The 14,772-nt window shown below is 44.3% G+C and overlaps 2 protein-coding genes across 9 annotated transcripts in view; one reads left to right on the plus strand and one right to left on the minus strand.

The window, feature by feature from the left end:
* Positions 1 to 14,772, plus strand: part of LOC107272877 — a 95,783-nt gene that overhangs the window by 12,775 nt on the left and 68,236 nt on the right. For 2 of the 8 annotated variants that reach the window (XM_015750491.2, XM_015750493.2), the window contains exon 1: positions 5,209 to 7,788. The exons of 4 other annotated variants lie outside the window; for them this stretch is intronic. In XM_015750491.2, the coding sequence (XP_015605977.1) occupies positions 7,734 to 7,788 (55 nt within the window). In that variant the 5' untranslated portion in view covers positions 5,209 to 7,733. Of the gene's footprint in view, positions 1 to 5,207; positions 7,789 to 14,772 lie in introns of those variants that run through there. 2 more of the 8 variants (XM_015750487.2, XM_015750488.2) reach the window with 2 other exon arrangements.
* LOC107272882 overlaps positions 1 to 14,772 on the minus strand; it is a 44,483-nt gene that overhangs the window by 11,286 nt on the left and 18,425 nt on the right. The gene's annotated exons all lie outside the window — the stretch shown is intronic.

A 14,772-nucleotide genomic window follows, 5' to 3' on the forward strand; every position in this document is an offset into this window, starting at 1 on the left:
GGGTGGTGGGGGGGGGGGGGGGGGGGGGGGGGGGGGGGGGGGGGGGTGGGGGGGGGGGGGGGGGGGGGGGGGGGGGGGGGGGGGGGGGGGGGGGGGGGGGGGGGGGGGGGGGGGGGGGGGGGGGGGGGGGGGGGGGGGCCGCGTGAGAAACTTCTGGTCGCCTTTGACAATGCGTCTATACATTGTTATAGGCGAACGCGAATATTTACGTGGGACTGTCGGGTCTCTTTGGGAATTATTTGCGAATTCGATTCAATGCGGGGAGATCGGCGGGGTTCTTCGCCTGTTTATATGCGCTTGTCGTAAAGATTTAAAGATTTTCCGTAAGGCGCCACTAGCGGCAACGCTGACAAAGTGAAGCTGTTGAAAGGTTCCGTTTATAAATATTTAGGCTACTGCTGGAGCAGCCGAGGGGGTTGCGAAAATTGAGGCGTTTTATGCGCGTCAGCTGACTCGGTCGGTAAGAGAGGAATCGGATAAATATTTGAAAAGCTGTACGGAGACGACACCCGCGCCGATTCGTATTCTCTCGAACGAAGGTGTAATGCGGTTGATTATTTTTGTGTGGGCTGCGTATGAGTTTCTCGTGTGGGTACGAATCGGTGTAATTTTTATGAATTATTTATCGTGACGATTAAATGTATTTACGACGATGAAAATATTATATTTTGAAGCGAAGTTTCGCGCTCACGATACCCGGGACCAATTCGCGAAAGTTTACCGAGAGCGGTTATTTACGTTTGTTAAGCTTTGACACGTGCCTCCTAATCGTAGGGTAAATTGGCGGTGAGATCGTCGGATGCATATTCGTATACATACGCTTATCGAAATGTTTTCGAAATATTTTTCTTACGAGTTTTCGGGTACAGTCGATTAGATATAAATTGCAAATCGCAATTGACATAAATGTCCGTGCAGTATTTCGGCTTTGTGTAATAATAACTTTTTCGAGATCATTAACGACGGGACGATAAACGTTCACAGCGCTGTTGTGTATTTACGTTTCATATCTTTAGCAACGATCTATATTTATGGGCTGTTTGATCGGAGTATTAGCGTTAATTCGCGAATCTGAAATGGCATGTTAGACTCCTGGAGACGAACGGGTCGAAGAAAACAGTGTGGCAGGTGCCTTAAAGTAAGGATGCGGATGAAAAAAAAAATTGTCGACGTATCGACAGCCATGTTGATTTACCGTCGTATTGGGTAATGCTCGAGCCTCGATCAGAAATTTGCTCTCCAATTGATAATAAAAATTGGAAATTTTTTTTTTGAAAAGTTTAAAAAAAAATAGTAAGCCTTCTTCTGCCTTCTCTCGTCGCAAGCAAACGTAAGTGGGTCGGCCATTCTCGTACCCTGGGGGGGACTGGCGAATCGCTTCTTCGAAATATTTCTTTAGCGGCTACGCATCAATTCAGTTCATTGACTCTGGTCTCCGTTTCGCTGCGTAAAATAAAACGAGTGACACGGTTGTGACGGATGGTCGTTCGCGTACGCAGAGCTGAATAAATTGCCGGTTGCCCGTACGCGTATCACTTTTTAATAACGTGGAGACGGTCGTCGAGGACGATTGGCTTGAGAGAAAATTGAAAATAAAAGGACCCAGAGAGTCATTGATATTCCTTAGATAATTGCCGGTTCTACCGATCACTTCGGGACTGACGGAATTGCTCGGGAGTTTCGGCCTCGCGATAAATTTCACGTGGCGCTTGGTACCACGGGACTCTTCGGATGGGATCTGTCAGTTTTGACAGTCCAGCATGTTTTTGTGTGGGGGTTTTTTTTTCTTTAAATTTTTTACCGCAAACATTCTGGCCAATGAAACAGGGTTAAGGATGTATTTCGTCTACGGAAGTGAAATTGCGAAACGCAATACACTCGCGAAATCCTTTCAACCATGACTGTCAACAGGACGTCGTGTTTTGCAGAATTACACTGACACGTGTTCGAGCAGAGATCGGACGCCCGGTGGTCATGGTCAACGTCGAATTGCACTCGAGTGCAGTTTTGAGTGGTGCAAGGTGATGCATCTGTCATGCGGATCGATAAAAGATATTACGATCGATCCTTGATACTGCAATGAAAAACGAAAGGTGGTCCAGACGATAAATACATATTTCATCTCCGCAATTATCAGCCTCTTCGGCGATCGCGACACCTCACGTCCTCCAGTGCGTATCGGGAGGATCAAATTCGCGAATGCAATTACGATCGGCCATTTTATAAAATTCACACCTCTTACCAATTCAAGTTTCCTCGATCCGATGATCGGGAATTAAATGTTTGAAAAAAAAATTTTGAAAAAAAATTTTATCGCTGTCATCTTCTCCCTCTTCGTAAATTCACGCTGTTTACGCGGGACACGCTGGAACGTCAAAGGTGAACGTTATGCAAGGGCATTGACAGTTTCTTCACGTTGACCGATACCGTACATGTGTACATACTTTCCATATGTACCACACCTGTTTCTCATTTCGATGAGATCCCCGAGCGGCGCAACTCCTGAGATCGAATTGTCCCACGCGGTGTTGCGTTAGCAGCTTGGTCGGTTAACGTAGGTCTCGAGTGACGTCAGCGGAGACTCGTCTAGGCAAATAATACGTGGACGACCTTAGCACGATTTCGATATGCACGATAAGGACTGTCTTGATGTACGTACGCGCGTCCATTGCAACCTAAATTTATCAGACCAAGGTTACGATGCTTATTCGAGTTGACGTACCGCGTCACTTGGCTCCTACGGCGAACGTATCAACGTCCTCTTTCCTGTTTCTCGCTACGATTGTTTTTTCCTCTATTTTACCTCGCTGCTAGAGACTTTGCTTGGTGATCTTTTGTAACGCGTTGAGTTATGACATTGTTAAATCTTATTGGTTTTCACTCGTCGTAGTCACGGGTAAGCCGTAATGACTACGTAATGAGGTATATATAATATATATACATGTATAGTATATGCTTATCGTCCTATTGATTATTTCTTCCTGGAGACTCTGTGAGACTTTTTGGCCCTTACTTATCAGCCTGTAGACTCCTATCGCGTGTGTCGGTTTATGCAGTTAGTCGAGAACGGCGCACCCATGTATCGACGTAAAAATAAAGGCAGAGAGAGGGTATACAGATAGCATGGCTAAGGGAGAGAATGGAAAGGTCAAAGGTGATGTGTAGAGGTTTTGATAAAGTTCGTCTACCTATATCTATACTTGCGAACTTATCCCTGTCACGAGTACCTATATTTCCTGTGGGATCGTAAAACCGTATTGCCTATCTCGCGAAATGCTATCGAAGAGGTAAAGGGAATGGTCCGAGGACGGGTGGGCTAGAAATAGATACAAACTTGCCATTTAATTTTCGAGATTAAATCTGATATTGAGGAAGTTCGTGGCACGTAAATTTTTTTTTTTTTTTTTTTTTCGAAAAAGAAAGTTCGACCACACGTCACCAGTGGGTTTTTGGTATGTCCCATGGAAATTCGTGAATCGATTAGTCGAATGAAAAAAAAAAATTTTCTCCGTGGATCAGTTACGCGACTGTCGTAGAATATTTCGTTAATGCTCGATTTCAAAATAAAAAAGAAAGTATCGATTTTCAATCGTTTACATGAATATCCGCGAATTGACGTTTCGAACGAGTCGACGTAATAACATCGGAAACCTTGGGACACGGTGGATGAGACGTTAGAGGGTTCAGGGACGTAGGGACGTGAGTACCTTGAGGAATCACATTTCGATACACAACGACAATCTGATCTTCCCGTATTGCGTCGTGGCTTTAAATAAATAAAAAATAAATAAAAAATAAAGTAGTGTGCTTGATAATTACGAGCGTCGCGACGTTAAAGGTCGATCGATATGGGGCTAACGTAAAGATAGCGCGTAGTATAGGCGTAGGTAAAAAGGTTTGAAAATTAATAAAATTTGAAACTTTCAGTTCGCGCACGTGACCCGAAAAATTATAGCGAAAATGCCGCAGGCGTTTATTGCGAAACTGACAATTATGAAATTTGCAATATACATATCATCCCTAGCACGTGTTCACCCGTAGATGCCCGTTATACAGCAACAGTCCGTTCTTATACCTACGAGTGAGCCGTGACTCGAGTTCCAAGGTTCCATATGGAAATTTACGTTAAGGCAAACACGTAACGACGATGTAAAAGGCGCCCGAGGTGGAGAGAGACGTCTTGGCACGAAAGTATGGTGGGGATGAGACTCGTGGTATCCAGACGCGTATTCGCGGTCACGGTCACGATTCCTGATTTATTTCGCTACTTTTTACAAAATCGCTATACGAACGCCTCATTCCGAATCTCGATGCAGAATCGATACCTCGTTCCGTTCTCTTGAAATATATTAGCACGCTGTATCCCATTCGTTGGCCCGGCGAAAGATAATACGAAAATATTTTAAAAAATATTCTTCGCTAACTAATCTCTCCCTCTCGTACCTTCGTAAAGACGTTTTTCCGCGTACCCCGTATACGTGTGCGCTGTCCTATACTGCATCGAGATAGAGATGATAATAATCCTGAATTACACCTAAATCATAGGGACACGGAAGGCACGCGATGTCCGACCACTAGATCGCCGACTGCGGCCTCCGCTCCCTCTCCCGTAATTCCGAAACCGCCAACCAGCACCAACCGCCTCCTGTTTCCACCTTCCCGTCCTGTCGCGCTTCCCCACCACGGGCAACACCTGTCCGTTGCGCCGGCAGACACCACGGGTTCTGCCTGCTCGCTCGCCGCGACTGCCTCTCTGCTGCTTTACTGACTATAGGCCGTTCTACTACTACCTGCCTGCCTGCCTGCCTGCCTGCCTGCCTGCCTGCCTGCTGCCCCTGACTCGTTGCGCCGTGTGCTGGCCTGATCTGCCTCGCCTGACTCGCTGGCTGTGTCTGTCCGTCTCTCTGTCTGACGTATATACCCTGCGCCGGTTAACGAAGCTTCTCCCGTGTAGTAGTCCTCTTGCTCGTTGTGCACCTCCGCAGTACGCGCGGAAGGGAGCTCACGGTGCGGAGCGATTTTCGATAATACTTTTGATCGCCATCGAGCGTCCAGCCGCGCGAAGAGTTTTCGTTTCCTCGTTAAAATCCGAAACACGGTATCATCGTACGATCGCGAATTATACAATTTTTATAAGGATTGCTTTGGATTTTATTTTGACTTTCGTTGTTTTTTTTTTTTTTTTTTTTTTTTTTTTTTTTTACGTTCTTTCCCACTTTCCCATGTACCGGACTCTGTCTTACCTGTTGTGCCGCCGATTGTCTCTTCGGGCGATTCCATTAGTGAAAACTAAACTGAGAGCTGGCTTTCGTTGTCCGGTACGGTCGTCGTGAGGGTTTTTAAATTTGAGCAAAATCACGATCGGAATCGATTTAATTTTTGTTCGCTAAGTTTAACGCGCAACGATAATCTTTCGACCTAACGTTTGGGTCACTTGTGTTTCTCAGGTATATTTGTATGCTACTTGGAAATTTGGTACTTCGGTACTCGAGCACGTGACCTTGTAAACGACGTTATTGCGCCGATCGTGTCGGTGACTTTAAAATTATGCGCTATCACGTTACTCGCGAAAGACTTTACTCTCTTCGTTATTGTTATTCAAAACGGTCGTGCTGATTGCGCGATACCTCGGATGTGCAAATAATGGTCATCTAACGAACTGTCGAACGGAACGAGCATTATTGCTGATGCAGTGAAACTTGCTACGTACACGGAGGATTGACTATTGTTTTACTTTAATCTCGCGAGTGTACCTTGTGCCTGAAGATTTTATTAACCAACTTTAACGTTCGGCCGTGCAATTAATTAAAAGTTATTAATTTATTGGCAATCGCTCGCACTCTTTAGTCTGCAGCGTCTGTTGCTCGTCTCGGGCGAATAAGGCTCTCGCGGGGTATACGCTGATCACGTTTGTGGACATTGTCCTCGGACTTGATCGATTTGGTGAAATTCGTTGCTTTTTTTTTTGTCATCGGAGTAAAAATAAATAAAACTTAATAAAGACAAAAGGACACCGCCGGTGCATTCGACGCGAGATGCTCGACACCGCCAGCTACCCCTTGTCGAAATTCTTACGAACTTTCAACAGGCGTACGGAAATACGTCGCAAACAGGAGTATTCGGCTGTCGCGCTAAGTCAGGCTTGAATCTGTACGGCGGTACTGCTTGGAAACGGCCTTTACGATAAATAAAAAAAAAAAACTGTATACACCGTGCCGTAAAAATTGTTTGATCGATTTCTGTAATTGTCGATGCTGAGTGATTAAAAAAAAAAAAATTCAACAAACTCTCGCCAGCTGATACCTATAACGCCACTAGTAAAAGCAGGTGTGTCAAAGCTGAATTTAACTCCGTTGAACCCAACCTAACCAGTACCCATCCCTAATCGACCCTAACCCAACCCCTTTTCCGTATATGCGCTGTACGGTCAATTCGAGTCGTTTAGGTTTTTTTTTTCGCTCGCGAAAACTTGACGCGTCACGTGGCTGTAATCGAATACTGCATAAATATGATATTTGATAATATCTTACGTAATGACAAAATAGATCCTCGCGCGAGTCTATTTTAGTGCCTGGTGTTATTGGTACGGGCCGAATTTACTTTTGCCACTTTTTGTACACGCATTATCGACTACGAGATCTTTCGTTCGATAAGGACGAACAGGACTGCCTGAATTTCGTATAAAGTTTCGAGACGCGACAAATTCGCACACTGGTGGGATTGCGAAATTACAACAGCGGAGCTTCGACGCACAATTGCCAATGACAATCCTATTAGTCTAATGAGGTTCGCGAGCGCTAAGAGGATTTTACGGGGTGGGGGTGGCGGGGGGTAAACTTTTACGGACGTCTTTGTTGGTGAATTCGTGTCTCGTGGGGATTCGCGCGTAACTTGCGATTCCGGCTGATCGGTTTTACGATATTTGTGCATTTTGCTATTTTTGCGCAATAAAGAAACAAAATTCGACGAAAATCACTCGGTTGCGATCACGAGGCATCGTACGAAGAAAAAGAAAACGTCACGTACCTCTCGAATGACGATTCACGCGATTCTTCACGCATCGCGGTACAATTTGCACGAAAGAGCGATTTAACCGGAAAAATTGTGCATAACGAAGCTTTCCTAGATCCTCGTGCGATTCGCGATTTCGTTCAAGGACGCGACAATAACAATCCACTCGCAAGTTATATTCCGTGACTCACGAGATTAATCACGAAGATATAGTCTATCTCTCATCTTTCAGTTTGAAATTGAAAAAGAAAAAAACAACAATAATATTTTTCATAATTTTAATCCACTTTTTTTTCCCACGCTCGATTCTCGATCTTAAGTACGTCGCGTATCGCCGATTCGCCAATCTCTTTGTTACTCGTCACGTGACTGGTAAGTGGAAAAAAAAAAAGTCGATCCCGCGTGTCTCTTCCATGTCTCTCGGATTCCTTACCTCGATGTTAAACGTCGTTTCTCGTCTTGTATGCTAAGGGATATCAGCTGTGATAGATAAAGAGTAATTATATAACGCGGGTCGACCGAATACGCGATAAATACAATTAGCGCGCTGTGATTTCATCCGAGTGCCTGATATTTTGTACCTGGGCTTTGCTGTCTGACGTCGAGTGCGGCTCCTGCCTCCCTCTTGGCATCGAGTGTACCCACCGCCAAATCAAGTGCAACGTTATTGGTGGGTCACGCAGTCGGCCGTACTGGAGATAAGCGTGAGGATTCTCGTCACCATGACGGAAATCTCGGAAATGGATCCCAAGGATCGTTACGTGGTCGAGGGAATTGGTAAGTGTCTCGTTATGGCTTGACGACGTGTTATTTGTTTCCGTAATGAGATCCTAGGTATAACGTAGCCTTAAGGTTCACCCATAGTTAGTCTCCCGTATGGTATGGACAGTATGTGTGTATATACCCTCTCGGAACTTGCCTGTAGGGAGTGAAACTCGTTCGCGTTTGAATTTCACGTCGAGCGGACGTCGTCGGTGCCGGGAATAAAGATTTTACGGTATTCATTTTTCACCAACGGAATTCATCTGTTTCACGTGTCATCGTCACTCAAGGACGACGATGACGTCTTTCGATTTTTACTCTCGTCCTTTCGCGCGGCTTTGCTTGCACTAACAATATCCTTTGATTTACTGTAACCATGACTGGGCATAGTTATTTTCGATCGATCAATACGATCGAACGACGCGACTACGTGCGACTGAGAGTCGTTGCGACGAAAGATAATTGCAGTGTGTATATGTACTTTTTTTTCGAAAAAAAAAAAAAAAAAAAAAAAAAAAATAACAATATCCTTTGATTTACTGTAACCATGACTGGGCATAGTTATTTTCGATCGATCAATACGATCGAACGACGCGACTACGTGCGACTGAGAGTCGTTGCGACGAAAGATAATTGCAGTGTGTATATGTACTTTTTTTTCGAAAAAAAAAAAAAAAAAAAAAAAAAAAATTGTGATTTTTTTTTTTACATTTTTTGAGTGGGAGGAGTATATCGTCACGAAGGAAATTATTATGGCATTTGTAAAATTAATTTCTTTCGTTTCCTCTTTTTACTTACCATTTACTAATGACAGTCTTTCCCGTGACATTTTTTTTTTCTGTCGCATCACGGTTGGCATGACTAGCGGGACGCCGTTGTTAAATATAATTTAAGGTGACTAATGTTTTCTATACTGTTGACGGGACGTCTCTCTGAAATAATCACATTGTATTATCGAAAACCGTGCAATCTCGTATTTTACTCCATTCACCAATTTTCTGACTGTTGAATGTATGGAGACGAGGTATATATATAGTTTTTTTTTTGTTAAAAAAAGAAATATGGATATTCCAGTAACGGAGTGTATCGGCTAGTCGTGGTATCGTTGATCGATTATCTCGACGATCTCAGGAATATACATTACTCGTAAATGATTAATTTCTGGCTTGGCGTGAGTGACGTAAGACGTGAATTGTCGGAGAAAAAAATATCGTGAATTCCAAAGTCGAAGAATTTCCGTAAAGATTTTACGTGGTAAGGGCCTATGATGATCGTGACCCTGAACCCATCGTCTGAACTTTCAAAAATGTCCGATTCGAAGGGCCTTCGCACACGTGGTATTATACACGTATTCCCACAGTTCCGGTCAAGCGCCATTGGCTCGTGTTCCTCTTAACCCATAATTCACTCTCCTGAACCATCTTGCAAATTATACGTTTCTCCCCCCATGCCCACGGCAGACGAATTCACACGCACCTTACGTTCATTAATAACGACAGCCTATACGAATTCACACTCGATATCAATCGCCGAGATATATGCGTGCAAACAAGCCTACTCGAAGTTGATTTAATCGTGAATGATAACTCATTGTTTATTTCGCCATTATTATCGACAGTCACTATCAGCCAGTACCGTTTGGTAGGAATCAGCTGTGAACTGGTCTTATTCCCTTTTCGCTTCCCCTAATATTACCTCACGCGATTTACCAGTCATCCTGCGGGTTACGGCAGACACTTGTAAACTCATCCTTCAACAATGTTCCTGGCATTTGATATTTGCATACGCGTGGACGTTGATTAACGAACCGGTGAAATAAACGCGCATAAAACTGTCAGCCTGCTTTCATATCTCGACTACGGTAAAAGAATACCAAACTGAAGTTAGGATTCGTATGGATTTTGTCCTACGGTCATTTTCGCGATATTCGCCACTGGCGACTGTCAAAAATATTATGGAAGGACCATGGCGCATTTTCATGTAAATGAATAATTTTTGAAAATTTTTCACATTTTTTTCTCATCCCTCACGGTCTCTTTTCTTATAGTCACGTATATCTATTTTGTACCGGGACGTCGTATCTGCACGTAGGAACTACCCGTCGGCCATTTTCATCCAACGGGGCAAATTAGCCGTATGCATATTTGGCTAAAACTTTAGTCCCACTTAGCACGTGCTCCGAGGATCGAGGCTATGACGTTACTTGTGCCCGTCGTTATGTACACGTAACGTGACGTTTGTCCGGATCGAATATCGGCTGTGCGCGTTGGACGGTCACTGGTGAGCTTGTATCTATACAAATCATTAAAGTCATCCGACGCGTTAATTCAATTGGCAAGCAACACTTCCGTAGATCCTCTAAATGTACCTAATAGACTTTTATTTATCGTCGTCGATCCTCACTCCGTTTAAATTATTGATCCCTTATACGAGTTAACGATGCTCGGTTATAGATCATCACGGTCGCGACTTTAAACGGCGCTTAAACCGATTATTTTAATGCCTTGGCTGTCGCGCCGCTTTTGGATCACGAGACGCACGAGGACCTTCCGATGACGTCACGCTCTCGCAAACGATAACACCACTCGCACAGGTACACGCATTATCATTCGATGCAAACATCGTTTCTCCGCGAATGCAGTATCTCTTTTCAAACCAGAAATATGATTCACGGCTTTAACATATTTTTTATTTTTTTTTATTTTTTTTCTTCGTATCGAATACCAAATCCGACCCCCCTCGCCCGTTCGCCGGGCAAACTCATCGGTAGACTCAATTTATCATTAAACGCAGTAAGAAAATACGACGTGCAACATGGCTCTTGCCAAAGTGCAAAAACGTGTTGGTAATCTTGCAAAAAGCACTGATGCGCCTTGGTTGCAGTCTGTTGCAGCCTGTTGCACGCGTGATATTCCGGAAGAGCCAGTTGCACGTACGAATGCATCATACGTGGTAGGATTGACGGTGGAATTAAAAATTTTTTTTCAAGTAAAATTTCAGACCAGTCTCTTACCGTCTGATCCGATTGCGATTATGTGAGTTGCAATTCGATGTTTTTTTTTTTTTTTTTTTTTTTAAATAACTTTTTAGTAACTTGGCTTTTTTTTACGTAGGCTGCGTATCGCGGAACAAACTGAGGTTCTATCGTGGCAGGTGATAACTGGATACCGGGATATGGATCGCTGATAGATGGTTTTACATGGTCCATATACGATTCCTCGCGTTTACGTTATATTGTGATCTAGGGTTAGGTATTTTGGTCAAACGCGAACAATGGGCTTTGCGATGCGTCTCCATTGCTGCGGCATAAATTATTTAGCGAGCTTAACAAATAACCCACCATTGGGTGCGACCTGTCTGCCCATTGCGACGTGCGGCAAATGCTAATTCGCCGCTGAAACTCTTTTGGGAAGGCGAGTGGGATTTATTCGTCGTGCGAATATAACGCCGAACTTTGAACCCGCCTTGATGCCAGAGGCGATCATGGTTGATCTTGGATGATCCGATGATCTTGATCATCCAACGTGGAGTCGCGATCTTACGACTCGTTATTTATTTGGACTTTGATACTTTGTCATGATTGTTTGTGTTGCTTTTTTTTTTTTTTTTTTTTTTTTTTTAATGGATCCTTTCAACTGTGATGTCTGCACTTGTTATTGGGGTGTAACGCTGAATTTGTTAGCGACTGGTTTTTTTGGAGCTTTTTCATTTTTTTATTGTCAGTATTGCGGTTTTTCCCTTTAGATTCTACGCGCGAATTTATGCAATGACCGTGCGATTTTGCAAGTTTTGTAGATATCTTTTTTCTTGAGATTGGTATGTCCAGGAACTCAAGTACCTTTTGATTGCCGGTGGGATAAAGTCATTTTGGATGCTGGATCCTGTGAATGACGCTGGGACTTGCAAAACGATGAATCCTAAAAACGATTCGCAATACGTAACTGTGCAATTTTGATTCCCGTCTAGAGACTTCAGTAAGAATACTTTGCATTTACATCTGCTGGCTTTCGTGGGGATCTTGATCTTCTCGAAACAGCATCCCGACCGATGGACCTTTTATTTTACCTTTGGTATCGCAAAATTTGTTCATAACAATTTTACCACGATACAATTTAGTGCGAGGAATAACGTGTACTCGAAAATACAGGTCGAAATTGATTTATCGAAATTCCATTTTAACGAATCGCACACAATGAGGCGCTTTTCCTTCGGATGTTCATTTTTACGTAACCTCGTGCAGAACAATGAAATTTGTCGCATATGGTTTCCGCCGTCACGTGTTTCACTCGTCACGGCACCAATTCGTTGATCGAGTCTCATAAATCCCTGAAAATCGAATATCGACAGACCGTAATATCCCTTATTTAATTTTTCTTCACTTCTACTTTCATTGTCGCCAATATATTCTGAATACGTAAAAAATAAACGTGGGCACGAAGCGGTTTGCAAAGCAGGTACTACCTGCAACCCGTTTCCGATACCGATCGTAGCTTTCGCTTTCGTTGACCGTATTTCCCCCATTTACAGTCACGGGTAGAAATTCGAAATCGCTAATCGCAATTGAAACTCTATAAACGAAAAATGAGACTATACATGTTACCGCGTTTTGAAAATACGTCACGAACGGCTCCGTTCAAATTCTATCCGTCTCTTCCACGTATCCCTACTTATTCCATAGGACTTTGAACAGCTGAGTTCACTTGGGCGCCAGGAATCTCCCAAAGACACCATTGACCTCGGCACTGTCGACCAAACAGGATTCCAAGGCCCCGAGAATACTGCAGTCATTCCGCACAATTGTTTTCCTCCCAGACTATTTCCCTACGAGCTACTGTTATTGGCCGTTCGCGTCACGTAACGCTCTGCTAAGACATAAAAATAACCTGCAGGGTTGCACAGGCTTATGTGCACCGTTGCAATCTGAGTGCATTGACTGCACTAACCAAATGGCTGAAATATAAAATTGAACGACCGATAAACGCTCTACTGAAACGTCTTTCGAATTTCTGCTACCACGGTGCATCCTGAGAATGCATACTAGACGATATATATATATATATATACCCACGAACGTACGATACCAAGAAGGAATATTCACTGGCTTGAAGTCGATCGACTTTCCGACCTTGTGGAATCGACTGTACAGCAAAGCCTCTACGATGGTATTCAAAGCAAAGCAGGAAGCATACCCCGACCTTAATCACCGCGGAACGCGGCATGAGGTCGGGTTCTCTCATTGTTGGACTCGCGAAACAAAGAACTCGAAGCACGAAAGACGAACATAGGACGTCCACGAGTAAATCCTTTGCCGTAAAATTCGATCTTGGCTAAGTGGCGTATGGTTTTGATGTCATGCTTTTTTATTACCCTTTTTTTTTTCAATATCGTTCCACCCGGAACACGCTTCGCCTGTACGTAATACACGGCGAATACAGGCATCTCAATGTTGTGTTACCGAGCCTGGAGGAAACGTCAGAATCGCGGTTCTCCGGAGTCGCATAACCAAGTTCAAGGTCGTTACGCTCAACGACGCGTCCGCCACTTCCCACACGAAGTTAACGTGCCTTCCGCGCTAGTTTTCTCCGTCCCGCAGCCAATATCCAGAAGACACAGGGTACACCTGTTGCGCGGGAACGTGATTTCGCGATTTATCAAAGCAAAGTCCTCGGGCTGCTCTCACGCATATTCGACGCGGAGAGAATTACGGAATGTTCGGGGTTTAATAATTGCGTGGGAACGGTAGCACGTGGTTGTGGTTATATGTATTAATTAAATTTTTTTTTAAATATCAGCCCTGCTCAGGGTCGACGATGATTCATTTTGTTTTTCTAGCAAAATCTCACGCTCGTACATCTCGACGATGTACACGAGAGCGACACGTGGGACTCTTATTGCCCGACGGCAGATAAGAGTAACGTGTTTCGGTCACGTGACTCAACCTTGGGGTAGTTTCGCAATGATTGCAACGCCGGTTCGTTGGAGACATTGACACGTAACGGTTCGTTAAAGCATTGATCGAAGTAGACACACCCGAACGCCTCTGCGCGAATCGTAGCTCCGGGTCTCCCATGAGGTTTTTAGGTGGCTCCGATCGGCTCTGGGCGTTTTGCCGAGTGAGAGTCTTGCGCTGGCTGTCGGTGCCCTCGTTTTCAATGTTTCCTGCGGCCTTAAGCCTGACAGACAGGTGCACGATGGGAAAAACTACTGAAAGATAAATCGTTGGCGCATGCGCACCACGCGAAACCACACACCGAACCCACGCGAGCCACTTACCCCGGGCAGCAGGTTCACTGTATTGTTGGCGTACCGTCGCGATCTTTAAAGCGTCGAGATTACCTTTTTTTTTGGGACCTTCTCTTGATTTCTTAGCGCTTTTACGTTGGCAACTTTAGAGAGTTCACACGCGTATATGTATATGTAGAACGATGTGAAATTCAATGTCTACTTCGCTGAAACGAATGAACGTTTATCTGCACGGACTATCGGTACCATAGGAAGGAAGAGGCAGATCGGTAGTAAATATTTCGAGAAGAAAAAAGAAATCACGCAGCCTTTATGGTCCTTGAGCGATGTTTGCGTCTCTCGCTGATTTATAGACTCGGTGGGGAAGAAAAGCAGGTTTGCGCAACGTAAGCAACGCTCGAGACAGACGGCCGAACTAAACACGACTGACGTATCGTCCTTTCGCCACGTGGCTTAGACATAAATATGACAGAACCACTCGTTCAAGTTCAAATGGCTTTTGACGGTCTTACGCAACGATCGATTTTCTCGATCTTTGTACGACGATTCGATAACGTCAATTCGAGTCGACGTTCGATCATTTCATTCGCACAGTCTCGCCGTTGTATCCGTCACCTTTCTTACGGAACACTATGGGCGCGGATACGAATTAGATAAAATTTTGTGCAGGACGGTACCGTTTCCTGTATTCGCCATCTTTCTAGACGTCTCAACTGCCCTTTGACCCATCTTGGGCATTAGCCCCCCCCCCCCCCC

Source organism: Cephus cinctus, unplaced genomic scaffold (genome assembly GCF_000341935.2).
Source record: "Cephus cinctus unplaced genomic scaffold, Ccin1 Ccin1_scaffold1310, whole genome shotgun sequence".
NCBI lineage: Eukaryota > Metazoa > Arthropoda > Insecta > Hymenoptera > Cephidae > Cephus > Cephus cinctus.